General features: G+C 36.3%; 2 protein-coding genes across 6 annotated transcripts in view; both read right to left on the reverse strand.

Moving 5' to 3' along the window:
• Positions 1 to 12,683, reverse strand: part of LOC149786436 (tyrosine-protein phosphatase 10D-like) — a 405,711-nt gene that overhangs the window by 269,471 nt on the left and 123,557 nt on the right. The gene's annotated exons all lie outside the window — the stretch shown is intronic.
• On the reverse strand, positions 15 to 8,975 carry LOC149786438 (uncharacterized). Its single transcript, XM_089976884.1, has 3 exons — positions 8,302 to 8,975; positions 4,103 to 4,182; positions 15 to 826 (listed from the first exon to the last, which is right to left on the reverse strand). Exons 1-3 carry the CDS (start codon positions 8,532 to 8,534, stop codon positions 618 to 620), a joined length of 522 nt encoding a protein of 173 aa, XP_089833010.1. The 5' UTR covers positions 8,535 to 8,975; the 3' UTR covers positions 15 to 617.

A 12,683-nucleotide genomic window follows, 5' to 3' on the forward strand; every position in this document is an offset into this window, starting at 1 on the left:
TCCCCAATAAACAATGATCAGAAAAAGATATTTAATTTCTGTGACTATACAATCTTTATTTTTAGCAAATATTAAAACAATTTTCAGCAGATGATGTGAAACATCTAGATTTAAAATTAAATCAATATACAATTATAAAACTGATGTTATAAAACAAATTCATGTTCATTGACTAAGTTCTACATTCAGGACAGGTTTGCAACATATGTACCAAAAAATTATTTTTATTAAAGCCAATAATTTTAGTTCCTCACAGGGAAATAATATTTGTAAGGCATAAAAAGTAATCCAATTTACAACTGTTTATTTTCTATTTCAAACCATATCTTGTAAAAGTAAAAAACAATTTTTCTCATAGTTCGTATCTCTACATCTGTCATGTAACTTATATGTTGAATGGTATAAATTATAATACATTAAAACATATCATGATATTCTCAAAGAATAAAGAATACATTGCTTGATAAAATTAGTATCAGGATTCATTTTTTCTCTCTCTCTCGCTCTCTCTCTCTCTCTTCACACACACACACATGCACACACATATATATATACATGTATATATACTTTTCATGATATATTTTGTGTTTATCTCTAAGCAGTATCTGATCATCAAATCACTTCGCTCTGTAGTCCAAATATGGGTTTTCACTAGTCCTACATGCCAAATCCATGTAAGGTTCTTCTGTTTTATTAGCATCTTGAGGGATTCTTGACAGCCTCATTTTCTTAACAATAATTATGGTGCCAGCAATAACCAGTGATATGAAGCACAATGCCCCACAGACAGCACCCACAATAACAGGGGTATCAGTGGAAGAAGAACCTGAAATGCATCATAAAAATTAATAATCTTTAAAACAACATAATAGCAGCAATTATGTTAATACTACACACACAAGCTTTCTACCAGTTACTTCTAAAACAAAACAATACCGATGCACAAGTATATTGCGCAATAAATTCCTTTGTATTCACTTAAATTTATCATGTACTATTCAAGCAGTATGGCTTCATAATGAATCTAGTCCCTGTATTCTCTAAACATTTTGAACTAGAAACTTGGGTTGATGTTCCAAGTCCCAAAACTTTGTCTATATATAACTTTAATCATATGACTTTCTGATTTCCATTAATGGGGGTCAGTCTACTGCTGATTTTCAGTAACTATCTCAGCCTCACTCATTCACCTGTAACTATTAATATCTGACTCTAATTTGTATTGATATCAATTATTATACAACTGCATTCTTCTGTTAACTTTGTTCGTGAAAGTCACCACTCTGGTGACCTAAGTTGTTAGTCTCAGCCTCAGAGGTGGGAGATCACGGGTTTGAACCCCGGCCAAGTCATACCAAGACTTATAAAAATGGTACTAGAAGCTGCCATGCTTGTCACTCAGCATTAAGAGTTAGTGCCAGGACTGGTCAGCCTGGTGTAAGGACAACGTGACTGGGTGGGACATAATGCCATGTTTGCGGCATGATACTCCAGTGCTAAACATCACTATAAACTGCTACACTGCAGACATCATAGCGATATGACTGAAAAATTGTTAAAGCTATGTTGGTTGAAAAGAATAGAGTATCTGCAAGTGTTAAAAATTAACCATAACTTTTGAATACAAAATATATTATTTTGTGAAATAAATTTTACAAAGTGGATGCATTTATCCTACATTTTGACTTTTGCATTTCTGCCTACTAATATGAACTGGTTCAACACATGCACCTGATGTGACAAAGACCAAATGGGAAGGTACTTATGATGTCTTGGCAAAATGTAATATCTTATTCTGATCTATTTCATTTTTCCAAAACAAGCCACCAATATGATCATGCAAACAATCCAAACACAGATGGTTATGACATCACTGTCCCAAGCAGTTGCATCATGTATCTTTACACACACAATTTTTATGTTTGGGCAATCATGTAGCCAGAGCCCATCGGTGAGTTTGAATGGATTGATCCCAAGTACAATTGGCATTCTCAAACATGTTTATAAGTATAACAGCATGAATTATTGTATAAAAATATCAAATCAAGGTGACAACATCAAGGTGCTGTGTATTTAAACAGACTCATTACTAATATACATTAACTGCCCATGATGTCAAACTCGAACATGGACTAACCAAGACTGGTAAATGAATTTAACACCAGCCAGAATCTGAAACATCATCCACCATTTAGTAACACGCTCAAAAATGTTCTAGGAAAATTCAAAGATAGATGAAACTTCTCTGTTCCACACAGAACACAACGTCCAGTGATAGCTGCTTTACCATTATGTGTTTCGAGCTGCACTGGATCTGCAGTAAAATGTTTCATGTGACATCATGCACAACATGAAAACATGATTGTTATACAACAATTAACCCTCAGTATGGCATCAAGAAACAGAAAGAGCAGCATCTCCTTAATACAGCCATCAAGTTCTCTGCCCAGGTAAAACCTAAACCACCCAAGCACAGTGACATATTTCCAAGCTCAGTTAATGCATTGATCATAGGTGTCTGGCTGGATCTGGGTAAACCCAGCTATTGCTGAACATGATCAATGTGGGATTTGTTGCACATAATTGCATAGCCAGCAGCAGGTCAACCAAGTTATATGATGTACCCAAAAGATTTTACAGTAGTGCTTTAGTCATTACCAAGAAGTAAATTTTCAACCATTGATTTCCTACCCACAGTTGATGAAGCACTTAACATTGATGACTTTGATTCAAGTAAGGATAATCTTGTCATTAACATCAAGACAATTCCTGATGTCGGCACTAAAACAAAGAGGTGATCCATATATCACAATGATACAGATGCATGCCTAATGTGATTTGAGACAACTTTGACATGTTTTATTGTTAATGATATTTGGTGGCATTGATCCACATGAACGTGCAAACATTCCTTGGACTTCATGTGCCAATGACCACTTGTAGTGAGTTTCAAAATATGTCTGTGAAAGAGTCATTAGGGACCCATAGTTTCCTTGTGATTGACTTGACTGGTAGACCATGCCAAAATCATGCCAGTTTTGATGCAATGCATCTTAAATTAATGTGCCTCACAAAAGAATTTAAATGATTATGTAATGTCAGAAACACAGAAAACTGCCAGCAATATCATAGAGTATGCTGACCGATGCCATACAAATACTCTCAAACTCTTGAAACTTCTTCACTGTTACATAGATTTCCATAAATGTATCAAAGATATGTTGCTGTTGAGACAAACTGCATGGGAAGACCTTACAGTGAGCTTAATACAAATATTTGCACCATTGACTAAACCAGCAAAAGAAACTGCAGTCAGGACTGCAGAAATGTGGAACACATTTAGGATACCAAAGAGTACACAAGAGCAACTGTGGAAAATATGGCATACCAAAGAGTACCCAAGAGCAACTGTGGAAAATATGGCAGTGCAGAAGGGATCAGAAGAAGAACCAGGTCTAATTGAAAAGACAGTCAAACACACCAAGGATATCAAGAAAACCACAAGAGCTGCCACAAACACTACTGAGCATTTGCCAGAGATGATGTCAAAGATGATGTCAGAGAAACTGGTGTAATGGAAAAAGGTACCAGTGTGCTTGACAATGGCCTCAGAGAGGCAGCTAAGAGGCTTTCACAACTGTTGTTGCCTGTGTGTGAATCAATGATGGAATAGAACAGCAAACACTGTAATCAATGAGGTCACCAGTGGCTCTTTGAAAATCCTATGTATGCCACTCTAAGCATTGCCACATTGGATGCGAAAAGTTGATGCTAAGAAAATCATTGGGATCATTAACCAGAATATGGCCCAGCTGGGTATTTTGGGAGATTACAAGGTAAAAACAAGCCACTCACAAAGCATGGGCACATTATAATAAAGGATTTAATATATACATTGATCTGGAGATTTAAAGAAAGGTGAATAAATGTTTTAAGACTATGAATAGCGTAGGAAAAAACTAAAATGAGTTTCCAGTTCTTTCAGACCAATAGTATTGCATAAAAATCATTGTTGCACAGCTTTTTTTAGGAGGCAGTGCACTGTCTGCCTCACTCGACTCTCTAAGTGATTTGCAGATAGATAAGAAGCATGGTCATATACCTGTCAATTTAAGAGTCCTGTAGGGTCCATAGTAGCTGGAGACTGTACATCCACCATTAGTGCAGGCATACATAGTCAAGCTGAAATGATAAAAAAATATCATTACTGTTTGTCACAATAGTGAAGTCAATACTTTTAAGAACTTTATCTGACTGAATATTCATGGAACAGTATAGCTTATACATGAATGCATGTATGTACCTTACCTAATATATGCAGTATAGATGGTGCTCAGCAACTGTTTTGCAAGTTTTTCTAGGTACACGTATATGGTGATGCATGAGTTGCATCTGTAAGGATGTAGCAGGAATGCACAGTGCATATGAAAGGTTAAATTACTTAGCTAGTCATTTTAGCTACAAGATTCCAATATGTGAACAAAGTATCAATTTAATGTTTTTATAAATTATGGGACAATGTAGATTAAACAAATTATGCAACTGTGGTTTGCTAACTTGCACATGGTTGCCTGTGTAGTGAGTGTCACCTGTGTTGTCCTGGACTATGTCACCCTGCCACATGGTCGATATGGAATGAGTAAACAAGCTTGTTGCCCAAATAAAAATCAACAATGCTTTTTTTTCCTGAGTGGAGCTAGGGGAAAGGTCCTGTGTGCACTAGCACACTAATCACTATGTGGATACACATTTTAGTTGTGTGTGGACACAAATACTGGTAATTCAGTTCTGTGTGTATGTATGGCTGCACATCAATCCTGTACAGACATGTACAATTCGGTCATGCATGGATGTGCATTATTTTCAATGTTTTATATTAGGATTCACCAGGTTAGGTTAAAGCAAAACACAAATGTATCACTTAACTATGTCATAGACTTGGCTTTAACTAGCACTTCACGGTTCCTGACTAATAACGGTCTACTTTACAGGGAATTTTACCTTATTGCTTCATTGATATTTGCATAATAGAAAGGTCCCTGAAGAATCTCTTAGTTTTTCTCTGTTTTAACAAGTGTAAGGGAACTCTGATTGAGGCCCATTGTCTATTCTGAAAGAACTCTGGACAAAGGAAATCATAACCCCTGAAATCAAAATGACCTTCTACTACATGTTCTAGATCTAAAGGAGGGGCTTGAAAAAACATGACTTGGCATGGAAAGAGACAAAGTCAAAGTGAAAAGCCTTTTACAATAGGAAAAGTAGACATAGAAAGTGAAAGGTAAATTGGAAAAAGTGCTAGCTTTACTACTCATACACAGACCAATGCATTGGAAGGGTCCATATGAAATATCTGATAAAGTAAGACCTGCAGATTAGACTGAAGAATAGTGTTGAAATGCTAAAGATATGAGAGAGAACCATCACCATTTCAAACCAGCCATTTGGAGTTAAAGAACCGTCATTTCAAACCAGACATAGGAGTTAAAGAACAACCACCTTTTCAAACCAGACATAGGAGTTATGGCCAAGTAGCTGTTGCAATAACCTGTCAGTCTACAAACAGTGAAATCAAACATGGAAAGATATTAGAATTCCAAATTTGAAATCATAAGAGTCAGTATCTGGCACCAGGTCAACCTCATGATCCAAACCAAATCCAGTGTTACAATTGATGTGAGGAAGTATTCAATAAGAAGTGGAAACCATGCTAGACATGGGCATCACTGAGGAATCAGACTTGCCATACATAGTAATTGTAACAAGAGTCCATCAAGAGATCTGATTCTCTAAGTATAGGCTAATGATGCACAATAAAAAGTGGAAATAAGTATCGCTTTCTTTTATATTAAAGTCAGTATTATCTTAGTCTGCTGAAGTTCAAACTCATGGAATATACAAAGCTGTAGCAAAAACTGGAAAATCCAGTTTTAAACTTAAGGCAGTGGGCAAACAAGTGAATTATAAGTGAGGTTCATAACTTCAGTAACTTAACTTGCCTAAATGTTTATGTAACAGTATTAGCTTGTAAAGGAATGCAGTGTGCATATAGACTTTTTCAATTATCACCCTTTGAATCGATTGAGTGTCCTTGGAGCACCATTGCTGTGTCTTCCATTACATTACTGTGAATCACCCTAAACAAACTGAATTACACTGAAAAGTGAAATGTATGAATTGAGATGTTTAATGCCTAGATGTATTTTGCAATATAAATTAATGGACTGATGACATGAGAGTGGCCAAGTTCATGTATGGCAGCATTAACAACTATTTAATCGAAAGCAGTAGAGTGGAAAAATGGATACAATAGATCAAACTTGGAGAATAAAATTATCGTAAAATGAGAAATATGCTCTGGTTAGTCTGCTTGCTGAGCCAGTCAATGAAGTAAAAGAATCTTTATTTGTACCATAGAGGGTGTTGTTGAGAATGGGTGGTGTACTTGAATGTCGGGGAAAGGACACTTGTACAGTTTTGTCAGTGCTTTGTAGTGGAAAATTGAACATGCTGTGAGAAATAATCTTATTGGGGTTAGTTTTAGTGATAAGACATGCTAAGTGGGAAAAAGGTATGAAGAGAAAGTTTGAACCAAAACCCTTTGCAAATATTAAATTTACAAAAAACCAAATTGGTGATAGCTCCATTAAAGATGACGCAGAAGTAGTACCCATTGCACATACACCATTTTATTTGACAAAGACAGAGTTTAAAACCACTGTTGACAATTCACCACTTAAAGCTTTACTTAAAATTAAAGGAATAACAATGAACAAAGGTTTCACAAGTGAACCTTCGAACTGTACAGCTGATACGTCACTTCATTATCATAGCATCATGAAACCTTATCTTCTTGTGGGAAATATTTAACATTTTTTCAAAAGTATTTATGCCTGGATGTAGATCATATTAATAAACTGCAAAATGAAACTGTCAGTCAGTGTAACTGTCCTTTGTGGAGAGTCTTAGTCACTCTCGAAAATTGAGAATTATAGCTAGCAGTGCACACAAATTAGTACTGACAACTAATTGCATCAATTTCATAAGAGATCATGCACATTCACAATGTATTGGTAGCAAATTTACAAAACATGGAAAGGACAATGAGGTTAATGCAAAACAATTTTTTAATTTAAAACTGTAAGTGTCCGTGGATTGTATGTATCTGTGAATGAGAGATTTGTTATATGCAAGTCCTGATGGTATTTGAAATGGAGATACTTTTCTAGAAATTAAAAGTCAATTTCCTAATTCTAAATTGACAGTGTTAGAGTAAGTCTTTGATAGTGGCAAATATGATGTAAAGAGTGAAAATGGAAATGCATTAAAAACTAAAGGAGGCAGAAGATTGTATTTACTAGTTCAAGTAACTACATTTTGCACAGGGTTGAGAAAGTGTAACATTTTATCTGACATAATGAAGACAACTACAAATCTGTAGATGTTCAATATGAAGATCACTTTGTGAAAAATCAGACACTGCATCCTCTTGAATTTTATTAGAAGAAGATGATGCCATGAACTAGACCAGAACTTATGGTAGGTAAAGCATTAAAAAAATTCATGAATCTTTAAATGGGATGAGTAACGTCTGCTGTACTTTTGCATGACACTTCATATTAAATGTGTTCTGAGATACACACATATTCCATATCTGATTAATTCTGATGATGTGTCCAACATATTTATAATGCTTAGACACGTTGGATGTTATATGTTTACATTATTGTGTCGGTTATTTATGCATTAATATCTATATATTTTTAATCTTAAGATATGCAGAACCCTTATCTAAATTGTTCAGCTGTGTAATATATACTTTCATTAAAAATGTATGCTCCTCAAAATGACCCCAAATGTTTACATTCTAAAAATCGGCTGGACCATGACCATTTGAGTGCCTATACTAATCAGCCCACCACACTAAAACTGTTGACATATTTGTGATTAAGATCTGGCACACAAACTGTAATTCGTAAGCTACAATGTAAATATAACTGGGTGATGTCCTGATATGTGTAGTACAATAAATGATTTTTACATCTTGACATCCAGTTGATTAATGATAGTACCATGTGACTTTGTCAACAAGTCTGTAGGAGGCTGTAACATGGAAAATGTCAGGTTAACTATTACAAGGACTCAAACAAGTATAGCTTAAGAACTGCTCACACTAACACTAAAGCAATAAAAACAATTCACATAGATAATTAACAACCCTTAAGTGAACACTGACACTTCATCAATCATCAAAAAGTGAAATCGTGTGAAATTTGTAAGGAACTAAACATGCACATTCACCGTGGATTTGTTTTTGTTTCACATAAGGATTGTTTCCATATATTTATTTTTCTTGAGTTGTCTGTACATTCATTGACTGCACAGGAAGTTCCACTACCTGTTTTATACTTTGCTTTTATATCCATCATAAAATTATCAATACATATACAATCGATAAACACTAAATGTAAACACAAAGCAGCTGATACTGCGACTGGCGAATTTGCAGGATTGTAATGCCTGATGGAGTACATGACAGAATGGCAGCACACATGAAAATTGGATCAGTGCCAGATAAACCTGTCTATTATAACTCTATGTATGCTTTTCTTAATTTATATCTTCTTGGGCCACATTACTTATGCTGTACATAGTACATGGTGATGATGAATATAGCAGGAACTGAGGATGTAAAAAGGTTACTTATCTGGGCAATTGCTACATACCAAATCCATTTGAGAAAGGCCAAATTATTGTACAGGATATCCAGTAATAGTGCTCCTGAATATTTACAATTGCTATTCCAGTATAGGCTGTGACCTGGCAATACTCTCCACCTGCGATCCATGTCTACCAAACAGTATAAAATTTCCAAACCAAATTAGGAATTATTTAAAAAAAGTTTCCAATACTCTGGAACTTTGCTCTGGAATAGTATTCCAGTTTAGATTAGAAATTCCCACTCTATTTCCTTCTTCCAAAATTTATCCAGTGGCTTCAGAGATGCAGCTAAAATAAATAAATTCCTTTTGTATGAGGGCTTCACGGTCGATTAGTTCTTAGCTAATTGTGTTACCCTCTTTAAATAAAGTCATTATTATTATTGTTATTATTATTATTATTATTATTATTATTATTATAATATGATTCCAATATGTGAACACAGTATTATTTGTTTTTTTAATACAAATTCTGGGACCTTGTAGATAGGGATGAATGGAATAACTGACTTGCTAGCTTAGTTGCCTAGTGTAGTAGGGTGTTGCCTGTGTCAACACAGATTGTGTCTTGATACTTAATGCCAAATACATGAATCTGCATGACTGTATTACAGGTAAGTCATTGATATAGACATTGAACAAACTTGGTGAAAGAACAGACCCTTGTGGGAGTCCATTAATCTGATGCCTCAATGAACTGGAGCTCTCTCTAATGTACACTCTGAAGCACCTGTTACGAAGGAGCAGTTCAATGGTCTCAACTATCCAGCATGGCTATACTCTGGAAATTTTCAACAGCAGCCCTGCATGTCTTGTCATATGCCACTGTTAGATCCAGAAAAACAACTCCAGTTTTCAGGTTCCTCTGAAACTCCTTTTCAGCAAATGTAGTCAGGACAAGGACTTAATCATAAGTGCTATGGGCATGCCTGAAGCCTGCCTGCTCAACAGTTATGATATTTTCCAAGTCAGGACCAATTCTCTGGACAATCAGGCACTCCAGTACCTTAAATCAATGACTTACCTTTAACACAGTCTCACAAGTTCATGTAAGCAGATGACATTGCTCTCAGGACCCAAAGTCACTCATTTGCTGAGCTTGATGGGGTACTGAACATTAGGACCTGGAGGATATGGCAGACTTCTTCAAGAAATGGTGTCTACAGAAAAGTGCAACAAAGACAGTCTACAGCATCTTACTTCTTAACAATTCAAATGCAAACCATGAGCTTTGCATCCTCCTCAGTGGGCAGCAAATAAAACACAACCCAACACCAACATACCTTGGTGTGACTCTGGACAGATCACTGACATTCTACAACAACCTGAAGAAAACTGCAGCAAATCTTAGCACTTGAAACAATCTACTCTGCAAACTAGCTTGCTCAACCTGGGGTGCTAGTGCTCAGACACTAAAGACATCAGCACTGGCCCTCTGTTATTTGACAGCCAGGTATTGCATACTTGTCTGGGGTCAATCATCCCACACAAGTTAATTGATGTCCAGCTCAACACAATAATGAGCATAATCTCTGGAACACTAAGTCCTACTTCTTTACCATGGCTGCCGGTACTCAGCAACATTCCTCTCCACATCTGCGTCACCAGGAAGTAACCACAAACGTGTTGGCTAAGGTATTTGCCAGTGAGAAACTTCCACTATGAATGGACATCACCTCACATCCAGCAGTCTGTTTGACTTCGAGATGCCCAATATGGTTAGGTTTGTTGCCAGATATGACAGCTATTTCAGCATGGAGTGTCGAGTGGTCTTCAACAGATGTTGCAGACCACTCTCTCAAAGCCATCTGTCTGCCCTCTAGGCTTCAACTTTCCACATCATCTGGTGACCACATTGAACCACCTTCAGATAGGACAGGGTCATTGTGCAGTCAACCCTGTCCAATGGGGCCAGGTGACTAACTCTTCCTACTGCTGTAGAACTCTTCAGACCATGTCACACATTGTGAACACCTTGTACACTGACAATGTTCCCCAGTGGACTGCAGGCTCTGTACCTTGCTGATGATGATGTTCTTAAATGACTGAGCATGCACTGTACATAATAATAATAATAATAATAATAATGTCAAATCACCAATGTAGACCAGGCAAACAAGTAAGATCTGTAATAAATGTAAAAAATATCTAACCTTTTCTGTGTGGAGCCAAAAATGTATAAAGTCTTGTGTGGCTGTACATCTCTAATGTGTGGCTGTACATTCCTAATGTGTGGCTGTACATTCCTAATGTGTGGATTGCAATGTTGGTCCTCTGTGGGCATGCACAATTAAAATTCCTGTGAAAACATGCATTATTCCCAATGTGTATACATATGTCAGTCCTGTGTAGGAATGCATAATTTAGTCCTGTGTAGGTATGATTAATTCAGTCCTCTGTACTGGTATGCATAATTAAGTCCTGTGAAGGTATGCATAATTCAGTCCTGTGTGTAGATGTGAATTAATTTCTGTGTAGGTGCGATCATGACTAAAATAATTTAGTCCTATGCAGATGCATCTACGCTAGCTAAAGTTCTGATGTGATAAACCTTATCTACACCTTGGCTATTTGAGCAAATATTTCTGTGCTTTGGATCTGTGGATTTCAATGCATGAGGTGGCAAGCCACAACATCCAATCAAAATTAAGTTGTTCAAATATGAAAACTCTTCCTACATGAGTGAGACAAGGGTAGCACACAACTTGAATGGACTGATAAATAAGCACTTTTCCAATGCTGGTCCATGTTTGCACAAATACCTTTCACTCAAATAGACCTGTAATGGGCTTCCCTCTGGTACATAGTCATACTTTTGTGTTAAACCTAAAAAGCATCCTTTTTAGGTCAATTTCCTCTGCCATTTTTGGTTGATGTACAATGCACCACACTATTGGTTAGTTGGCATTACATACTAAGGGAGGCAACTCATGAAATCCAATAGATGTTGCTAGAACAAAGCTCCAATATATCTCTTCGATCTGCCTAGGTGTACATATGTTTATCATATTGGAACCTTGGCTAGTGAAGATGGTGCAGATGCAATGAGCAGCAGAGAGGGTGAACAGACCACTTAAGGGAGTGGTCACCCTTGTGTTTGACCAAAAAAAAAATAGTGACCCTTCATAGAGGTCAATACCACGTCTACGATTATTGTTTGTCCCAAACAGAATTGTAGACGCCCCCTCTCTGCTGCTATCCATGTTGTAAAGAAATTTTAAGTTTGATGAATATTTTTCTTTTCATCTGAATCATGGGAATCTTCATCTGTTTCATCTTCATCTGTTTCATCTTTATTTGTTCTATGTTTCAAGTAATATTCAAGTTCTGATGGTGGTTTTTCTATTTTTGGATTTATGTTCTTTCTGTGTTTATAATATATCATCAAACTTCTGTATCGATCTCCACCGCAATTTTTGCAAATCTGATATAATCCTCTAACGCCGTTGTTACAACCAACACAACTTCGTGGACCAGCATGAAGATTTTTCTTTATAAGATAATTATGTTTCTTGCAATATTCTCCACGGCATTTTTTATTACATTTGTTAGTGGTTCCTTGACACAGCCACGCACAGTTGTTCATTATATTAATGATATCTGTTTAATTTAATTTAATTTTATCATCACCCCTGTTACCCAAATATTTTATCAAGACCCACACGATATCTTGTTCTTGGATCATGTAAATTTATTGTTATAAATCCATGTGGATTAGCTTGCGCTTGTGAGAAGAAATTTTTGAATTTAATTATATCCATGTCACCGCTGCACCAAGTTTGATGAATATTTCGCAACGTGTGTGTGTCTACGCCATTAAACACAACTAAAATGTTGCAGTTGTCTCTGATCACCTGCGGAATTTGTGTATATCGTTGAGTAACATAGATCACGTCTGTATTTTTATGTCTCCCTCGGGAAAAAATCCTAGCTGGATTTGATTGTTTATCTAGCATCACATCG

The sequence above is a fragment of the Sinohyriopsis cumingii genome, chromosome 12 (assembly GCF_028554795.1).
Source record: "Sinohyriopsis cumingii isolate HCF-2022 chromosome 12, ASM2855479v2, whole genome shotgun sequence".
NCBI classification, from domain to species: Eukaryota; Metazoa; Mollusca; class Bivalvia; order Unionida; family Unionidae; genus Sinohyriopsis; species Sinohyriopsis cumingii.